The sequence below is a fragment of the Vitis vinifera genome, chromosome 7 (assembly GCF_030704535.1).
Source record: "Vitis vinifera cultivar Pinot Noir 40024 chromosome 7, ASM3070453v1".
Lineage (NCBI taxonomy): Eukaryota > Viridiplantae > Streptophyta > Magnoliopsida > Vitales > Vitaceae > Vitis > Vitis vinifera.
Genome location: NC_081811.1, coordinates 20,082,694 through 20,103,990, shown reverse-complemented (window position 1 = coordinate 20,103,990; position 21,297 = coordinate 20,082,694). Strand labels below are relative to the sequence as shown.

The 21,297-nt window shown below is 35.0% G+C and overlaps 2 protein-coding genes across 6 annotated transcripts in view; both read right to left on the bottom strand.

The window, feature by feature from the left end:
• LOC100251626 (uncharacterized) overlaps positions 1 to 1,687 on the bottom strand; it is a 41,368-nt gene extending 39,681 nt beyond the window's left edge. For 3 of the 5 annotated variants that reach the window (XR_009466167.1, XR_009466168.1, XM_059738272.1), the window contains exon 1: positions 857 to 1,687. Coding sequence is in view for 1 of the 5 variants with exons in the window: in XM_059738272.1 (XP_059594255.1) it covers positions 857 to 1,196 (340 nt within the window). In the remaining 4 variants the exon portion in view is untranslated. The remainder of the gene's footprint in view (positions 1 to 856) is intronic. The other 2 variants (XR_009466166.1, XR_009466165.1) reach the window with 1 other exon arrangement.
• Positions 1,688 to 1,916: 229 nt separating this feature from the next.
• LOC100855155 (poly(A)-specific ribonuclease PARN-like) lies at positions 1,917 to 16,968 on the bottom strand. Its single transcript, XM_059738270.1, has 8 exons — positions 16,625 to 16,968; positions 6,813 to 6,943; positions 4,786 to 4,974; positions 4,591 to 4,703; positions 3,793 to 3,909; positions 3,598 to 3,712; positions 3,238 to 3,453; positions 1,917 to 2,874 (listed from the first exon to the last, which is right to left on the bottom strand). The coding sequence occupies exons 1-8, from the start codon at positions 16,918 to 16,920 to the stop codon at positions 2,219 to 2,221; spliced, it is 1,833 nt and encodes a 610-aa protein (XP_059594253.1). The 5' UTR covers positions 16,921 to 16,968; the 3' UTR covers positions 1,917 to 2,218.
• Positions 16,969 to 21,297: the final 4,329 nt, after the last annotated feature.

Genomic DNA, 21,297 nt, shown 5'->3' with positions numbered 1-21,297 from the left:
ATCAGCAACTCGATGAGAAAGGGCTTGAGGGGGCAACAACTAACTAGTGGCAGCAGGTTGATCAGTGCAGCACTCAACAACAGGGAAATGGTGGTTGGTGCCAAGAGACAACTCGGTTCAGAAGGGTAACTCAGCAGGCTCCTTGATTTGAAATTTGAAAGGGAAAACCACAAGTTGGGTGATATAAAAGCCCCCTGCATCTCTGAGACAGAGTAATGTATGGTATTTTGAATGCTTAGAGGTTTAAGTATTGTAGTCTCTGACTCTGGCAAACTGTTGAGACACTTTGGAGGCAATTTTGTATTCTTGTAGTGATTGGAATAATACAAGTTGGAAAGCTGTAATTGCTTTAGCCCGTTACTCTGCTTTTTATAAGGATTGAAGGGAAAGGTTGGCTAAGAAAGGGTTCTTAGCACCGCACACTTAATGAAAAATTTGGGGTGGATATTAGGGGTGTGACAACTACCATGGTCATTACATTAAGTTTAAAACCCCTAATGTCAATAACGTTTATAAGATTTAAGGGGATAAAAGCCTAAAAACATTAATGGCATTAGCGCTTTTAACATTCTAACAACGTCTTAACACAGTAATATATAAAGGGTGGCAAGTGTACGTATGTTATGACCACTATTGAAAATTAATGCTAGCACATTATTTCTTCCATTTTTTAAAAACAAAAATCTTAATTGCTATTGAAAATTAAAATATTTGTAAGTAAAAAAATCATTTTTACAACGCTTTGATTCATAATAAGCACTTAAAAAAACTTCTTCTAAAAAAAAGCACCGCGACGACTTCTTTTCCTTTATTTTCTACATTTTCTAAGCAACCGAATGGGCCAGAAAGATCTTACCTGCACCGGTAGAGCCGGAGCAGGGGACGTCCTTATCAACCACGGCGACAGAGAGGTCCGAGTGCAGCAGGAACTGCCGGGCAATGCTCAACCCGATTATTCCGGCTCCAATTATCACCACATCGAACGAATGAGACGCACGAGTCGGGTCCATAGCTGAACCATGAGCGGGTCCAGATCGTTCTGCTCTGATTTTCTTAGTGGAAAAGGAGAGAATTCTCTGGGGAAATTTGGAGCCAAAGAAGTTTGATTCTCCGACGAAACCACACGAAAACAGTCTCCTTGGAGGTGAAGCGAAGCTGGTTCGGTTAGCAGGAGAAAGCATCGGGATCGCCGCCATGGATTATTAAATCCTGCTTTTAATTAAAAAAAAATTAAAAAAAAATTGAAAGGAAGAAGAATAGAAAATGGGTTTGGGTTAGGGTTTTTTCTTTTTCTATTATTTTCTGCAGACCATGGAAGTCTTTCTTCTTTAATTACTCAGAGTGAAACAGAAGTCTCACTCAGATTCGTTCGACTGCACTATAAGAATGGTCAGGTTCAGCCACATTCTGATTGTTTTGATTACATAAAAACAAAGTTGGGAGGTGAATCACAGAGGGAAAATTTTTGACGGGATTCATCAGTGTTTTGACACACGGGAATAGGAATAGTATCATAAAGATACAACCGAAGCCCCCAAACACTTCCCCTTGTAAAATAAGTCAATTTGATGAATTAAATAGATTAAACGAGTTAAGGCATGTTTGTTTTGCGAATAACAAATTCCCAAGTAGCCAAGCTTTAAAATTTGTTCTCCTCTATACCATTCTCCCCTTAAAACTTTTCCCATAACTATTCAATCCATGCTCCCCTGAATGTTCTTTAACTTCAAGATGAATATATTTAGGAAGACGTCTATTCTAAGTCAAGGTATTCCATAGGCCAATAACACACCATTAGTGGATGTTCCAAATCATCACTAACCTCACCAAAGAAGGTGAAAATCAGTGACCATTGTTCCAGTTGTGGACCAAACTCTAACGAAGCAAGTAAAGACACCAACATTGTTGTACACATCTTTCCAATGTAAGTTCCATTTGGATTCATGTAAGCCCTTGAAGCTTTCTGATAACGAAGTAATTGTACAAGAATATCTCGATCCAGCAGCATAAAGCACCCTCTGGACTGCAATTACAAATGAAACATAAATATAAGACATGCCTAGCACATTAGCATTGATCTCACACAAAGCACGGTGCCATTCATCAACTAATCCCTTTCATGAACTGGGCTTTGCAAAAAGTTAAGAGAGTTCGAAGCATATCACTACAAGCACATCTCCAGATCTGGGTTACTGCCAGATTGCCCTCAAGTTATATCTCAAAGTTCATCCAAGTTTATGATAGAGTCTCTACTCCAGTAAATTTGTGAGGGGCCTGTTGGCTTTGCTTCAGAATCAGCTTCTGAGTTGTGATCAGGTTCTTCCAAGGCCTTGTCCAAGGAATCTGCTAAATCTGCCTCCCAGAAACCCAGCCTGCAGGCTTTTTTGTAAGTCTCATAACCTGCTGCTCTTAGACCTTCTGAGACCATCTCCCTTAAAAGTCCGGAAATCCAATTGGAACTGATGGCTTCTAGAAAAGTTTGAGACAAACCAGACTGCCAGAAAACTACAATTGCACAGCTACCATCCACCATTCGAACATCGAACTCTTCAGAGAAAACAGAGTGAGAACCCTGGAGCAGCCTCTTAAGGCCTCCAGCAGACATCCTACCCCTGAATCCCCAGATGAAAACCAAACCCTCACTGCTCACTTTTCTTGTGTCATCTGTCCAAACTTTGATACCCCCATCAATTGGGTCTTCAGTGTTGGTAGAATGTGGATGGAAGATGTTTGCATAGCCTTCCAGGGCTGAAGCCAGATGGCCGCCATCAGATTGGATCATTTCAGGAGTGATTTTAAGTATGGAGCAGAGGTTTGCAAGCAAATGACTTATTTTCAAAACATTATGCCCATGGATCTTGTCTTCATTTGAAGCTGTTAAACCCAAAAGAAAGGAACATAAAGAAGTCAGATATGCTCTTAGGTCATCAATCATCAATTCATGATGCGGTTTACCCACTCTACCATTTAAAACCCATGCTACAAAGGTCAAGCGGTATAGCATGTAAGCCAAAAGTAACATTTTTCAGCTTGTCTGTATAGATTTGCATGGGTCACAGGTTTCCTCATCATAGATACCATTACTTGTCCTCAGTTTAATGAAAATCTGTGAAGGACTGATCAAGGATTAATCTGTCCCACTATCCAATGCAGATGCACACATGAACACATAAATAGTGTCTGTCCGTCTGCATGTGATCATTGTTAGATTGAGAAGATTAGTAAAGAGTGACTGACCTTGGTGAGGAATTTCCATATCAATGGGCACAAAGAACCGTCTCTTCAAGCATGAAGCAGCTGCTGATAAATTGGTGACCTTTTTCAGAGGGCCAATCTCCTTCATCAAATGGTTGACATCAAGTACATGGGGAAAAACCATGCGCAAGGAGCACATGAACTCATCCATGTTAGGAGGAAGAGGAGAAAGGAATTTTGAATGAATAAATGCAAACTCTGCACACAAAAAAAAAAAAAAAAAAAAAAAAAAAAAACCAGAAGTACAATAAACAATCAAAAAAAGAAAAAAAGAAAAACAAGTAGACAGGTTAGCAATTCTGGAGTTTAAAATGATTCTAAAATTTTCATTTAGATATACACCATTAAGGGAGTTGTGAGAGACAACGGGTTTCTGGGAAGCAGAAATCAAATCGATCACCTCTCGAAAGCCACAAACTCTCTTGTTTTGTTCCTCTTCAAGATCTTGAAGTTCCCTCTGCCAAATAAAACCACAATAATACTATTTACATGAAGCTAGACATCTATTATCACCAAAGATGGAATTTTGCTTGCTACCTTCAGAAGATCCTTGTCTTCTTCAGAACTTGTCAAAATAACTCGAACTGCCTGGGTTCCCCCACCCTTTGCTGGGATTAGTAACGGGACAAGGTCATCAAAGAACTCCCCCAGCACCTGCAGCCAACCAGGAGAATCCAGTGAGACTACTAAGATTGTATTGATATCTTTGAAGGGTTAATTTCACTCACCTCCCTTGAGGCTTGGGCTAAATACACCTATGCACCATTAGTTTGAAATTTCATCAAAAATTTCCCTTACCCTTCTTATTGATTAATTTCATTCACTTTCCCTTCAACTCAAAGGGACATTTTTGACAAAATTTCAAACTAATGGGTGCTAGATGTATTTAGTCAAAACCTCAGTAGACGTAAGTGAAATTAACCCTATCTTTGAATAGTGGAGATTCCATACCCTAGGATGGGCTTGTGGCTTTTCACCTAGTAAGAGGTTTTCCATTAAATTCTTGGTCCCTATAGTGATTTGTGTTGTTGCTCATTTCAGCACGTTATATGGATTGACTTGGCCAATTGTTGTGAAGATTAAAACAGACCATTCTTGGTGATTGGATAAAAACATAATGGAATCTGGTAGAATAAGTGCCTCAACCGGTGTTCATTGCAATAACATCTAAGTACCTTACATGATGCATTCAATTGAGGAATCAAAGGCATTTTTCAATATGAATGCACACAGAAAAACAGGAACATAGCAATAATTAATTATAAAAGCACCAACACACAGATTGTTTGCATCACTTCCAACTAAAGGATCTAATTCTTAAGCAGTTCAATCTACCTCTAGGACAAGCTGCACTTGATGTTCACTACAAACATCCAAATTGACGCATGGTCTTGATCTGTACTCTTCGCTCCCCAAGATAAGTTTTCTCAGGGACTTCACTAGAGCCTCTGTAAATGACAGATAACAGATTATCCCAATGAAATGACAATTTCCCATTAGATTACAAGAAAGTAATAACATTTTCCATACCATCTGCTCTTGTGCTTGAGTCTCTACATGCACTTTTCCAATGTTTAACCCGTGATTTAATCCTTTCTATAAAAACAGCGTCAGCAACTGAAGGGGTAGAAGACGATGTCTTCACATTGTTACTGGGTATTGGATTCCCAATTCGAGCATTTGCCACAGACTCTTGCGCTCTGGATAAGTATGATATGCCTGTGGCAAGGAAAAGACCCCCTTTTCCTATTTAGCATATAGATCTCATAACAACATAGATAGTTGATCACACTCCTGAGTGGTATAACTGTCTTCGGTTACAATTTTTATGTTAAATTGAGTAATAATCACAAGGAAAATAGTTCCTTTTCTATTCAGCATATACATCCTCACGCCAGCAGATGCAGTCTCCAAATATATAAAATTCACTTTGATTGCAGTTCCTATGTCAAACTAGAAAAATAGCAGGCGATAAATTTCAGAGAAAGAGAGTGAAAAAGAGGTGTGTGTGTGTGTGACAGAGAGAAAGAGAGAGAGGAGACTTGTGTTCTGGAAAAGGTGAGTATTCTTTATTTTATAAAATTCACTTTGATTGCAGTTCCTATGTCAAACTAGAAAAATAGCAGGTGATAAATTTCAGAGAAAGAGAGTGAAAAAGAGGTGACAGAGAGAGAAAGAGAGAGAGGAGACTTGTGTTCTGGAAAAGGTGAATATTCTTTATTTTATAAAATTCACTTTGATTGCAGTTCCTATGTCAAACTAGAAAAATAGCAGGTGATAAAGTTCAGAGAAAGAGAGTGAAAAAGAGGTGTGTGTGTGTGTGTGAGAGAGAGAGAGAGAGAGAGAGGAGACTTGTGTTCTGGAAAAGGTGAGTATTCTTTATTTTACCACCACAAGATTAACATATAAAAGGATTTTTTATTTAACCATCACGAAAGGGAATAAAAATTTTTATAATATGGGAATTAATAAGGAAAAAAGGCTCCTCCCTCCTTTGTTTTTATGGGAGGAATGAAACGTGTGCTCTGAATCCTCGCCCATCAATATGCTGTTAGTTTTAGAAAGATAGAACTAAAATCTAAATATAGTAAATTCTTCCTGCTATGGTTCAAGTTGAGTGGCCCCCTCAACCAGTGGTGGTGTGTAATGTGAAAGGAGAGTGGAGAATGAATTGATCATCTATTCCTTCACTACCAACTGGCTTTAGGTTTATAGCATAACCATGCTAAGATTGATTGGGTTACTCTCAAAAGTGTGAATAGGCATGGTGATCATTTCCTTTAGGCTATGTTTAATCCAAAAAATTATAAATTTATTTTTCTCATCCATTTTCTTCATTTGTTTTTCAAATATTTATACTACACATTTCCCACAAAAAAAAAAAAAAAAAAAGATTAAAAAATTAAATTTGTACTTTAAAAAAAAAGAACTAAAAAACATGTATAAAATATATCATAAAATAATATACTAATATATATTTTATTTAATATAATCATAAAAGAATTTCACATTCTTTCTTTTGGGAAGGGAGGATTAGGAAAATCCTATTGATTGTAGCTTTCTTTAGACCTCCGGGAAAAGCATGAAAGAAAAAAAAAAGGCTCGAGGTGTCCTTCCTAAGGGAATTTTTCCCTCCCTAAAGCATGATTAGTAAATCTTTCATTTGTTGTTTACAGTTTTTATTCTTCCTCAAATGCGCAGCTTGTATTAGTTCACTATGTGGAGCTTCTCTTCTTACTTTTTTAATTAGATTTTGTATGCTATTATGGAAGGACATCTCATCCTTCTTGACCTTTTTTAATAGAAACGATATGTTTAAAAAAAATTACAATATTGAGATACTTCACAAGACATTATGTTTACAATTGACTGGAGATATCCAATGTTCATGAGATAAGACAAGACCAATAATGCCACTATTTATACTATAATTTCACTTATTACTATTCTTTGATTTAGCTTTTCATATGGAGACTGCTTTTGTTGAAGAATTTAGCAAATAGGATCAGGACTTGTAATTCTATCAGTGATTTTACTGATTCAACTGATTAACTCACCATCATATATGCAGACATTAAAATCAAAACCTTCCCGAGCCATGGACGCCAAATACGATGTTTGACATGAAAAACTGTAAGATGGCATCCCTATTTTTAACTCATCCCTAGGGAACAAATGAAAGTTATATCTGCACCAAGAGTAAGAAATCACTGTCACAAATCAATGCTTGTACATGCTAGAAATAAATCTGCACTCTACATAACTTCAGCCTGCAGTAGCCATATTGCACTAAAGCCTAAAAGCACAAATTGAAATAAGCCCTGAGGAGGAACTTAGAAAAAATAATGCTATTAAAACAGTAAGAACGGTTTTTGTAACACTAGTTATCATGAATCAAATTTTCGGAAGTCTCTGAATTTTTCCAATATGAAACGGAAAAAAAAAAAAAAAAAAAAAAACCGTTGCCTACATATGATATATAATTACAAACAAATTATTTTGCGAGTCACTAGCACCATAAAAATGGTGCAAGGCCCACAACTTAACAGTGTCCATGACAACAGTGTTACCAAAATTTTAAGATAATAATCAATTTGTCCCCATGCTTTCCCCTTTTATTGGTGAAAATATGGCCTAGCCGCCTAGTTTGTCCAAAAATTTAATATTTTGTTTTCTTTTATTGGTGATTTTTTTTTTTTTTTGATAAATAAGAGAATGAATTAAATAGTGCACAAGGGTACACAAGTCATATACAATGAGCACCAAAAGGCTAAACAAAAAAAAGGAGAAAAAAAATATATATCCCCTCCCTTAACAAAAGTCCAACCAATCTATAAAATCAACCAAAGGCATAGAGTCTCCACCTCTACACCTTAACCCATAGAGATAGATGATTAAAGAAATTGTTTTTGAGTCTTTGGTCTAACATTTCTTCACCTTCAAAACATCTTTCGTTTCTTTCCTTCCAAACAGTCCAAAAAATATATAAAGGAGTGGCTCTCTAAACCTTCATGCACCTTCTATCTACAAAAAAGTGGTGCCACCCTAGGAAAGTCTCCCTAATCAATGCAAAGATATCCTACCGAATACCGAAAATAGGAAACACTAATTGCCATAATATCTTTGCCTTATCACAATGAAGGAGAATGTGATCAACGGATTCTGACTCCTCTTTGCACAAGGCACACTTGTTGCCCAACGTCCACCTTCTTCTTTGGAGCTATCGAAATGTTAGGAGTTAGCTAGAGCTGAAAGTTAGGAGTTTCTAGTTTCTTTTTTCTGTTTAATAAAATTCGAATTTTAAATTCAAAGTATTTAAGATAGGGATAATTGTTTGTTTTCATATTTTTAGGAGTTAGTTGTTTTGTTTTGTTAGCTAATGTAGTTGAAAAATTTGTGGCAGATCTCAACTCTTGCTGAGTCTATTTATTTGATGTAATCAATTTCAAATTTCAATTTTTCAAATTTCAATTTTTCAAAAAAATGAGAAATCTTTCCCTTTCAAAATTTTCATGGTATCAGAGTTTTGGTGTAATCAAAGTTTCTGATATTGAAAATTGTTATGGCTGGAGCAGGCAGAGGCTCGGTGACTATAGGGGATGCAATAGAGAGCATTCAAAACGACTCTGCTGCATTATCAAATGAAGCAGAACACTTGTCTGATGTTTCATCAAATTCCCTTCAATTGACTGTGAATAAGTTGAATGGAAAAAACTACTTGGAACGAGCTCAAACAGTGAAGCTCGTGATTGATAGAAAGGGGAAACTTGGTTACTTAACTAGTGAGGTGAAAAAACCAGCAAACAATGATCTACGCTTGAAGAGTTGGAGATCTGAAAACTCCATGGTAATAGCATGGCTCATCAACTTGATGGAGTCAAGTATTGGAAAGTCATTTCTGTTCATTCCAACAACAAAAGAAGTATGGGATGTTGTTCATGACACTTATTCGGATCTGGAAAATTCATCTCAAATATTAGAATTGAAGACTAAGTTGTGGCAATCCAGACAAGGAGATAGAGAAGTTACTATGTACTTTAATGAAATGGTAACTTTGTGGCAGGAGTTGGATCAATGTTATGAAGAGGAATGGGATTCTCCCACTGATAGTATGTGATATATGAAGAGGAAGGAAGATGACAAGGTGTATCTATTCCTACCAAGTCTTAACAGAGAATTAGATGAAGTACGGAGCCGAATTCTAGGATGAAAACCTCTCCCCAGTCTTCAAGAAGTATTCTCAAAGATCAAGAGAGAAGAGCCTCGCTGGAGAGTCATGATACAAAAGCAAGAACCAAAGACCAACCCTGAAACTAAGAGTTCAACTCTCATAATTAAAGGACCAAAGGCAGATATGGACAAAAGAAACTTCAAGCAATGAGAAAAACCATGGTGTGATCATTGTAAGAAGTCATGGCATACATGTGAGACATGTTAGAAGCTACATGGGAAGCCTCTGAATTGGAAAAAGAAGAATGGGGGAGATGGTCATGAGTTCCAAGTCTCAAATGAAGATCAAGGGAACCAAGTTTTTTCAAATCAGCTTCCATTCACAAAGGAGCAAATAGACAACCTGTGTTAATTGCTCCAGTCCTCGAGGCCCATCGTAAATCCTTCTTCCTCGTGTTCTTTAGCCTAGAAAGGTAACTACCTTACCACTTCTCTCTATAATGTCAAACCCAATTTTAATTGTCCATGGATTATAGACTCAGGAGCAACTAACCATATGACCGGATCTTCTAAATTATTTTCCTCGTATAGTCCTTGTGTCCGAACCAAAAAATAAAAATAGCAGATGGAACTTTCTCAGCCATAGCTGGGAAAGACTCAATCGTTATTTCTCCTTCCATTACTTTGAATGATGTCCTTCATGTTCCTAACTTGTCATGTAATCTTTTGTCTGTTAGTAAAATAATTCATGATCTAAAACGTCAGGCTCATTTTTTTCATTCTTCTTATGTGTTTTAGGATTTGGACTTAGAGAAGACGATTGGCAATGCTAAGCAAAGTGGAGGACTCTATTTCTTTGAAGATGGATCTGAATTGGAGGGGCAAGCTCATAGTACTTGTTTCAAATCTCTTTTTGTTGTTAGTACGAATAAGATTATGTTATGGCATTTTAGGTTAGGACATCCAAACTTTCAGTATCTAAAGTACTTGTTTCTGAATCTATTCCTAAATAAAAATCCATCTTCATTTCAATGTGAAATTTGTGAATTGGCAAAACACCACTGTTCTCCTTTTCCTCTACAACCATCTAAACCCTCTAAACCTTTTTCTATCATTCATAACGATGTTTGGGGCCCTTCTATAGTTACTACTCTTTCAAGAAAAAATTGGTTCATTACATTCATTGATGATCACACAAGGATAACATGGGTGTATTTGTTAAGAGAAAAATCCGATGTTGAACAAGTTTTCAAAAAAAAAATTCAATATGGTACAAACACAATTCCAAGAAAAAATTCAAGTGTTTAGAAGTGACAATTGAAAGGAATACTTTAATAAAATATTAGGGAAATTTTTTAAGGAAAAAGGAATTGTTCATCAAAGTTCTTGTAATGACACTCCACAAAAAAATGGAGTAGTTGAAAGAAAAAATCGGCATCTTCTTGAAATTGCTAGAGCCTTGCTTTTTTCAACTAAGACACCTAAATATTTATGGGGTGAAGCTGTTCTTAGAGCTGCATTTTTTATTAATCGAATGCCAACAAAAGTTTTGCATTTTAAAAAACCTGTGGATGTTTTTAAAAATTGTTTTCCCACATCACGTCTTGTCACTGATATTTCACTAAAAAAATTTGGATGCACTGCATTTGTCCATACTCATAGCCACAATCATGGGAAACTTGATCATAAAGCTAGGAAATGTGTCTTTGTTGGCTACTCATCAACACAAAAAGGATATAAGTGTTTTGACCCTGTTTCAAGAAAATTGTTTGTCTATGGATGTGACTTTCTTTGAGACAACCCCATATTTTGATAATAATCATCTTCAGGGGGAGAGTGAGAGTGAAGATTCTTGTGTTGGGGATGTTTTCCAAATAGAGCCAGAACCACCAGTTTTAGTTGAATTTACCCCTGATCAACCTATTCCTTCAGCTCTAGAAAATCAAGACACTGCAACCATTCCTTCAGCTCCAGAAAATCAAGACACTGCAGCCATAGATCAGCACTTGAATCGAGACTCTGCAGCCACAGATCAGCACTTGAACCAAAACACTACAGCCATAGATCAAGACTCGGGTAGTTTAGGGGATGAAATTAATGGAACCAATCCTTTAATGTCGTTACATAAGCATGAAAAAGCGAAGATGAGAGAAAAAACAAGTAAAACAGAACATGAGCTTCATGTCTATTCAAGGAAGAGACATCTTCAAAGAAAAGAAGATTCAACTTCGCAACAACTCCATGAGTCCAACCCAAGTACAAATCAAAACTTTACTAGTTCCTCGGATGAGTTGTCAGGTAAACTTCCTTTGGTGTCAAACCCTTCTAAGTCTAAGTTTGAGTCGATAAAAAAATTTAGATGTTCCTATTGCTTGTCGTAAAGGTGTAAGAACTTGCACAAAGCATCCTATGTCTAACTTCATATCTAATGAAAATTTGTCACCCTCGTTTTATGCCTTTACCACTCAACTCTCTTGTGTAGAAATTCCAAAAAATGTGCAAGATGCTCTAAGGGTTCCAGAATGGAAGGAAGTTATTCTTGAAGAAAAGAGGGCTCTTGAAAAAAATGAGACTTGGGAAGTAGTTGATCTGCCCAAAGGGAATAAAACAGTTGGCTGCAAATGGGTTTTTACAATCAAGTACAATGTAGATGGCACCTTGGAAAGATACAAACCTTGACTAGTGGCAAAAGGGTTTACCCAAACCTATGGTGTGGACTACTCCGAGACTTTTGCATCGGTTGCCAAATTGAATATGGTACGAGTACTCCTATCAATTGCAGTAAATTTAGATTGGACACACCAACAATTAGACATGAAGAACACATTCCTAAACAGAGATTTGGAAGAAGAGGTGTACATGGACACTCCTCTAGGATTTGATGGAAACTACGATTCAAAGGTGTGCAAACTAAGAAAGTCTTTATACGGCCTTAAACAATCACCGAAGGCTTGGTTTGATAAATTTGCTCAATCAGCCAAGAAGCAAGGCTATAAACAAGGAGAAACATATCACACCTTATTTGTAAAGTTCTCATCAGGAGGTAAAATTGCAATTTTAATTGTTTATGTGGATGATATCATTCTCCCTGGAGATGATTTAATAGAGATGGACAGGTTGAAAAGGAGCTTAGCCACTAAGTTCGAAATTAAAGATTTGGGTTCCTTAAAGTACTTCTTAGGCATGGAGGTTGCAAGATCAAAAAAAGGGATTGTGGTTTCACAAATGAAGTATGTCCTTGATCTCTTAAAAGAAACTGGTATAAGTGGTTGCAAACCATCAAAAACACCTATGGAACCGAACTTTAGGCTTGGAGATAGTGACAAAAAGGTTCCAGTTGATACCACAAGATACCAAAGGTTAGTTGGTAAGCTAATCTACTTGTCTCATACTCAGCCAGATATAGCTTTTGCAGTGAGTGTAGTGAGTCAATTCATGCACTCTCCATATGAAAAGCACCTTGAAGTCATCTACCAAATCTTGAGATACCTTAAGAGCACACCAGGAAAGGGACTATTTTTCATGAAGAACGAACAACGTGGTGTTGAAGCCTATACTAATGTTGATTGGTTCGGTTTAGTTACTGATAGGAGGTCCACCACAGGTTACTACACATTTGTTTGGGGTAATTTGGTTACATGGAGGAGTAAGAAACAAAGCGTAATGGCTAGAAGTAGTGTTGAGGCAGAATTTAGCGCTGTCACATGGAATTTGTGAGATGTTGTGGCTAAAGCGTGTCCTAGAAGAGTTAAGGCAGCCAATTGAAGGAACAATGAAGCTATATTGCGATAATAAAGCTGCAATCAGCATTGCACATAACCCAATTCAACATGACAAGACTAAGCATGTGGAGATTGATAGACAGTCTATCAAGGAGAAATTGGAAACCGGTGTTTTATGCATGCCATTTGTTCCAACAACTCAACAAATAGCTAATATCCTTACAAAAGGACTCATCAAGCCGAACTTTGAATTTCTAACAAGCAAGTTGGACATGATAGACATCTATGCACCAACTTAAGGGGGAGTGTTGAAATGTTAGGAGTTAGTTGGAGCTGAAAGTTAAGAGTTTGTAGTTTCTTTTTTCTGTTTAATAAAATTTGAATTTTGAACTCGAATTATTTAAGATAGGGAAATTTCTTTGTTTTCGTATTTTTAGGAGTTAGTTGTTTTGTTTTGTTAGCTAATGTAGTTGAGAAATTTGTGGCAGATCTCAACGCTTGCTGAGTCTATTTATTTGATGTAATCAGTTTCAAATTTCAATTGTTCAAAAAAAGGAGAAATTTTTCCCTTTCAAAATTTTTAGGAGCTAATCCAAGGTCAACACCTTACCCCAATAAGCCTCCCAAGTTAAAAGACTCACCTTATAAGGAATCCAAGAGCTCCAAATAATTTCCAATGGGAAGGGGATGACATAATTCAACTCCAAAAGAAAACAGAGCCCTTTTACAAAGAACCTCCCTTTGCCATCGCCCTTCCACACTAATCTATCCTCCTCCTTCCTATTTACTAACTAAACTTGGAGTTTACATAAGAACCACTCCATGACAACCAACTCCTGCTTAAGGCTTTGTTTGGATTAAAGGTTAAAAATGTTAAGAACTAATTAAAGTATATCCCATTTCCAAGAAACTTTCACTTATTTCCAAAATCCCAACAGAACCCAAAGATTGTTTGGTAGTGGATTGATTTTGTTTCTTTTTATTTTCCAAAAACAAAAAGGAAAAAAAAGCGATAATGACACAAAAAAATGAGTTTGATACCATGTTATTGAAAACTGCTTACAATAACATTACTCAACCTATGAAAAGTTAAAATTCCCAAAATTGATTCTCTAATAGAAACTATTAAATGTTTTTCTTTTACACTTTTGAAAAATGCAAACAATTCAATTAAAATCAATCAAAAAACTCATGTATTTATTGTTCTTATTTTTTAAAATAAAACCCATTTGATTTCCTCTAAAACAAACACTAAATACTTCATCATTTCTTACCCAACAAGAACTCCCTCCAAACCTTACCATCATACTCACAAAACAAATCCAACACAAAAATTTCCCATTTCCTACATTTTCCTAGCAACAAGACAAATCATCATAAGAGAATGTTTAGCCGAATATATTAAGCTAGCCAATAGCTAACACCTTATTTCTCGTGGGCATAGGAATATACAAACAGATAGGCCCAAAGTTAAGTGCTTCATGGACTAACACTCTGGCCATGTTGAACCACTAATGAAACCAAAATTTCAAACTTGTATGAAATAAGCCAATAGTGTATATGAAGCTCGCTACCAACGCTTTGCCTAATAGTGACAAGTGATGCCTCATCTTAAATGGTTTTCAATAAATGGTTAAATAAACAAGAGAAGTTCAAACCAAAGAACCTCCAACAACCAATATTCACATGTGATACTAAGCTACCAAACAAAATCAAAAGCCTAAAAATGTCCATCATGTCCAACAAGTTGAATAACAGACTAACAGTTAACATCCACTATCTCAAACCAATTCCAATAAATAGCATAATTAACACACTAATTGGTCTAAACTATCAAATTATCCCAAAAGCTTAAAAATTCAGCAAATGAGCTAACAATGTAAATCAAAGTATGGAAGGGCAGTGAAATTATGGAAGGACACTGGGTGCAGCGATATAGCTTTGAGCATCTCTTTCCCTTCATTGTCTGCCATAGCCACCTCAAAGGATGCATGTGTATGCAAGGAATTAGGGGAGGAAGTGCATTGGAGTCTTTGTTTCTCAGGACAGTTCAATGATTGAGAGCTAGGAAGTGTTGAGGCCTTTTTATCAAAGTTGCAAAAGTATTTAGATAACAAGGACATGAAAGACAAATCAGTAAGTCTTCCACTCTTTCTTGGAGCTCGAAAGAGAAGGAACTCTTCTGGTAAATGAGTTTGGAACCCATGGGTGTCAACAAAAATAGGATTCTTCACTTGTGAAGCAATTTGGGGGAGAATTTTTTTTACTTTAAATCAGCTAAAAAGAAGGTGATGGACTTTGGTGAATAGGAGTAATCTTTGTAAAATTGAGGAGGAATCAGCTCACCATGTCTTTCATTGTGCTAAAATGAGAATTTTGTGGCACTTATTATTCTTGTTGTTTAAAGTTGAGTGGATGGTTCCACAATCAGAGAGACTTTATCAAGTTGGCAAGGGACCTTTATGAGGAAGAAGCATAGTAAGGTATGAAAGGGCCCGCTTTATGCCTACCATTTGAAAGGAGAAGAAACTAGAGTATTTGATAACACATAACAAATGGATCAAATTCTCAAAACTCGCTACCAACACTCTGCCTAATAGAGACAAGTGATGCCTCGTCTTAAACAGGCTTCAATAAATGTTTAAATAAACAAGAGAAGTCCAAACGAAAGAACCTCCAACAACCAATATTCGCATGAGATATTAAGCTACCAAATAAACCCAAAATCTTAAAAATGTCCATCATGTCTAACAAACTGAATAACAGTTAACACCCACTGCCTGAAACTGGTTCCAATAAATAGCAGAATTAACACTCTTATGTGGTCAAAAATATCAAATTAACCCAAAAGCTAAAAAATTTAGCAAATGAGCCAACAATGTAAATCAAAGCCACTAACATCTAAAAGATGTCTAAACTGGAGACATCGCACCTCCAGTGGGAATGGTCACAGACGAAAATACTCGAGGAAGACTGTGAAATACAGTAGAACTGTATTCATTCAGTAAGGGATTTCTCCTCAAAGTACTGTAACCTAGCTCAATTCGCCTCATTGATTCCTTATACAAGCCTTAAATCTCGACTCCTCCTTTCTTTCTGAGCCCAGCCACATTTCCATTTGGTTATGCTCTTGTTGCGGGGGCAGGCCATAGACCTACTAAGTAGCTAGCTATATATATAATTTGCTCAAGTGTGAAAGCGGAAGGCTAATATCGGATAGATTTTGAAAGCCGAATCTTTTGCATTTTTGTTTTATATTCTTTGGTGTCGGTGCCTAATCCAATTTATATTATCTTGATTTACATCTAAAAAAACAAAAAGGTACAAATATTAGGGAACTCACAGGTGGGTAATGGCCACTCTAGAATTATGTAGAGCTCATAAATCAACTCAAAAACCAAAACTTGTAGAAAACTAGTCAACAATGTATATTAAGCTGACTATCCATTAACACTCTGATCTAGGCCTCAACTCATGCCTCACCAGGACGATTTCAATTCTGACCTTAAGGCCCCCAACAACCAATGCCCATATACCATGTAAAACTACTCATTAACCCAAGAATCTTAAACTTTGTTTTGATAGGTCAACCTAAGAATCTTAAACTTGTAAGGAACGAGCCAACAATGTATATTAATATTAAGATAGTTAAAAGCTAACAAAAATATTCAACATTGCCCAACTCATGAGTGGGCTACGGCATTGGAAGTCAAATAGAGCATCAACATACCATGTTAAATTTACAAATTAACCTGAAAAAACTTAAACTCGCACAGAATGGGCTGACAATGTATGTGAAGCCGACCAACAACTGACAAAAAGATTCAAGATTGGTTCTAGAGATTGGACATACCATGTTCAACTCCCACATTAACAGAAAAGCTTAAACTTGCACAGAATGAGCCAAGAATGTACATCAAATGGACTAACAACAACGAAAAAAGAGAAAAAACACGATTGAAGTTTGATGAACTCACGGGTGGGCGACGACCTTGGAAGCCCTAACGGAGAACGGGCAGACGGCGAATTGAAAGACCTGGAATTTGTCGGCGGCGAACCTGGCCTTGGAGTAGGCGGTTTGGGGGGTGTCGAAGGGCAAAACGCGGTGCCACGGGGCGGAGAAGGAGCCCGTTTTCTGGAGAGAGACGGCCACGAAGTCGGATTGGGAGATTTGGGGTTTGAGAGATTCTAGGGTTTGGGAGAAGTTGGATTTGGTCACCTGTTTGACTCTCCATTCCCGCTTCGTGGACAGCCCTCGTCTCTGCAACCACATTTGGAGGCGTTTTGGAGTGAAGCCAGTGGCATATGCTCCCCGCTTATACCGGTGTTTTCTTTTCTTTTGTTTTTTTTTTTTTCCTAATATCACTAAAATAAATTTTAATTAGATAAATTCTGAGAAAAAAATTTGTTTATTGTTGTAAAATTATAAAGTGAAAGGAGAAAAAAAAATAATAAAGAGAAAATAGAATGTAGGAAGAAAATATAATAGATTTTCATTAGAGGTATCTTAGAGTCACAAAGAGATATACATCAATATGGATGATCATCCACAAGTTCCCATAATCCGATAAATTCTCATATTTTTTAAAACTCCCTTAGATGATCATAAAAATATGGTAACTGTCTCATTAAAAACTTTGTCAGTAAAACTCAATTGGACAAAACCTAGATGAAGAAGAACTTAGGGAAGATATGATCAGTTCTGTCACCTTTTATGAATCCTCCTTTAATTTGTGCAATACAAGCAACATTATCTTCATATAACATAGTTGCATTGCTTCTGATGGAAGGTAGTCCACATGTTTCTTGTATTTGTTGGATCATTGACCTTAACCATACACATTCACAACTTGCTTCGTGAATTGCAAGAATTTCTTAATGAATTGAAAATGTGGCTACCATTATTTGTTTAACTGATCTTTAAGATATTGTCGTTCCACCATAAGTAAAGACATATCCCCTTTGAGATCGAGCTTTATGAGAATCTAAAAGATATCCTACATCTGCATACTCAATCAATTGTGATTTTGATTCTTTTGAATAATATAAACTCATGTCACTTATTCCACGAAGGTATCGCAATATATGTTTAATCTCATTCCAATGTCTTTTAGTTAGGGTAGAACTGTATCTTGCTTGTAAGTTGACAGAGAATGCTATGTCTGACCTAGTACAATTTGCAAGATACATTAGTGCACCAATTGCACTGAGATATGGTACTTTTGGACCAAACAATTCTTCATTTTCTTCTTTAAGACGAAATGGGTTTTTGTTCACTTCAAGTGAACGAACAACCATAGGGAAATTGACTAGATGTGATTTGTCTATATGAAATCGTTTTAATACTTTCTCTATATATGTCGATTTATGGACTAATATGTCATTTGAATAATGCTCGATTTGCAGGCTAAGGCAATATCTTGTTTCCCTAAGTTTTTCATTTCAAATTCCTTCTTTAAATAATTAGCTGCTTTTGTGAGCTCTTTAGGAGTTCCTATAAGGTTTAAATCATCCACATACACTGCAATTATTGTAAGCCCAAATTTTGATTTCTTGATAAAATACTGGCTTAAACTATTATACCACATACGTCCGGATTACTTTAATCCGTATAAAGATCTTTGTAGTTTGATTAAGTACATGTTTCGAGGTTTTGGATTAGTTGTTTCAGGCAATTTGAATCCTTCAGGGATTTTCATATATATGTCAGTATTTATAGACTCATATAAATAGGTTGTAACAACATTTATAAGATATATATCTAGTCCTTCAGAGACTGTTAAACTTATCAAGTATCTTAGTGTAATTGCATCCATTATAGGGGAATAAGTTTCCTCATAGTCTATACCAAGTCTTTGAGAAAAACCTTGAGCAACAAGTCGTGCTTTATATCTTATGATTTCATCATTCTCATTTCGTTTTTTCACAAAGACCCTTTTATATCCAACAGGCTTTATGTTTCCAAATGTTTGAACTACAGGTCCAAATACCTCTCGTTTTAGTAACGAGTTTAGTTTTGTTTGGATTGTTTCTTTCCATTTTGGCCAATCATTCATTTTTCGACATTCATTCACAATTTGTGGTTCTTGATATTCATCATTTCTCATGATGTCCATAGCGACTTGGAATGCGAATATATTATCTATGATAATATCGCTACGGTCATTTGTTTCTCCCGTGTGACTCATTGAGATCTCTTCAGTTCTAGATACCGATATTTGATCAATTTGTGCCTCTTCGGGAGCTAACTATTTGTCAAGTTGGGTTTCATCATTTGACCCTTTCATATTTGTGAACTCTTCAAGAGTATTAAGTTTTTCATATGTTGTTCCTTTTCTTTTTCTAGAAATTAAATCCTTTTAGCCAATAGGTCTACCACGCTTTAGGCGTGTCTTAGATTCATTTTCTATGACATTCTCCAATTGTCCTTCAAGGACATCAATATGTGATGGGGCGTTCACAGTTGACACATGTGACTTTGTTATTTTATTTATATCAATGAATGCATTTTGTAATTAATTTGCAAGATTTTGCAAATAAATAATCTTTAAAACTTTCAGTTCACATTGATTGATATGAGGATTAAGATAAGTCAAAGTCAATGCATTCCAAATAATTTCACGTCATTCTTCTCGAATTGGCTCTTCTCTTCCTAACAGTGAGAAAATTGTCTCATTAAAATGATAATATGCACAACATGTCATTCTACTTTTTAAATGTATATGTAGACTAATCACTAAATAAAAACTTCTGGTTTTATAATGTACATCCATATGACCTTTTACCCCGAGAGACCAAGTTGGTCTTAAAAGATTCTTCTGGATCTATCATTGTATAAAGTAGCATTCACATGGAATCAAATATTACTAGTGACATAGAATAAGCCCTTTTGGAGCCTTTAATAAGGCTTTTATCACCTAATATATTATTAACATTGTTTGTCATCAATGTTGTGCAATTAATGAGACAAGAGTTTTATCAAAATAACAAGTCATAAAACATTGTCACAAGGCCTCTTCTTTATAGAGTTGAAGAAATATTATCACAAAGAAAAAGTTAAAATCAATGAAAAATATTAGTCATTAATGATGACTTAACTTAATAACTTGTGTAAACACAATGAGAGCATATATAACACAATAAAGCAAATATGAAAAGATAATTTAAAGTTATATATTTCTTAAATAATCTCACACATTTGATTTTGTAAGTGTGGAATAATTTATACATGAAATAACAAAGAAGTATTTCAATAATCAAACTAATTGTTGTAATAGATCAATAATTTTATTCAAACTATTATTATGATCTAAATCAATGTGCAAAAATTAATTCATAAATCAAAATTTCAAGAGAACATATCATGATTTAAAGTATCTTGTTGTCTCAAAACTTTAATTAAAATACTACAAATCCATCTGAACATATATGTAAAGATATAACATAATATATTAAGAATAATAGTTGAACCTATTGTAATTTCTAAGTTATTTTTGAATAATGAAATTATTGCATTAATAAAAATACCATATGTGGCAACATGCAATATATATATATATATATATATATATTTATATAACTCAAAATTTTTCAATCATAAAAACATGTCTTAAAGAAAACTGACATGCAAAATCAATTTATTAATCATATAACCAAGTCATATATTTCACATGTATCCAAAGAATCTCAATTTTCTAAATCAAAAGATTATTGCGTATTAAATAACTAGAATAAAAAAAAAATTCCAGACTATCACCTTTAATATAAAAATATTATGCAATCCGAAATTCCACATCTATATGTAAATTTTTCTACTAATGACAATATAACTTCTAATAATAGAAATTTATAAAAACTATCAAACACTTACCTATTTGTATAACTTGATATACAAAATATTAATCATTTGATAATATATAAATATTATCTATATGCTTGTTATCATAGTTTCAGGCTATAATTATTTCATTATAACTTTTGGTTATATAAATTTCATAAAGTTGTACAAAATTGTTAGTTAACAATTTTGCTCTCTATAGTTTTTAGCTATAAGAAAGTACACATTAACAACTTGGGCATAACCTTTGATCAGCACAAAGAATATTAATTTTCTTATTTTCATAACTTCGGGTTATAAATAATAATATTTATATAATTTCAACTATAAGAAAGTACATATTAACAACTTTGACATAACCTTTTATTCACATAAAGAATATTAATTTTCTTATTTTCATAACTTCGGGTTATGGATAATAATATTTATATAACTTCTGGTTATATAACAAAATTTAAAAAATTTATGTATCTTCTAGGTACATAGTTGTTTAATGACAATTTTGTTTTGTATAACTTCTAGTTATACAAGAAAAATTAGAAATTGTATGCATAGCTTCTGGCTATGAAACAATTGTTAATAAAAATTGTTTTCCATAATTCATGTTGTAAAAAATGAGTACGAAATAAAAATTAAAAGCCACTATTTTCATAACTTTGAGTTATGATTATTTTGTTTAAACAAGAAAATATTCAAATTTATATATAGTTTCAGGATATGAACTATTTATTTATAACTTCTAGTTACACAATATAATTAAAAGAAATTAAAGAAATTAAAAGTTAATATCTTTTATAGTTTGAGGTCATGATT

Excerpts from the sequence above, each read along its gene's own strand:
- LOC100855155 (XM_059738270.1), bottom strand. The coding sequence starts at position 16,920 with ATGTGGTTGCAGAGACGAGGGCTGTCCACGAAGCGGGAATGGAGAGTC. Across the intron at positions 4,975-6,812 it reads TAATGTCTGCATATATGATG|GCATATCATACTTATCCAGA; the intron begins GTGAGTTAATCA and ends TCCTTGCCACAG. Across the intron at positions 3,454-3,597 it reads CTCTCACAACTCCCTTAATG|AGTTTGCATTTATTCATTCA; the intron begins GTGTATATCTAA and ends TTTTGTGTGCAG.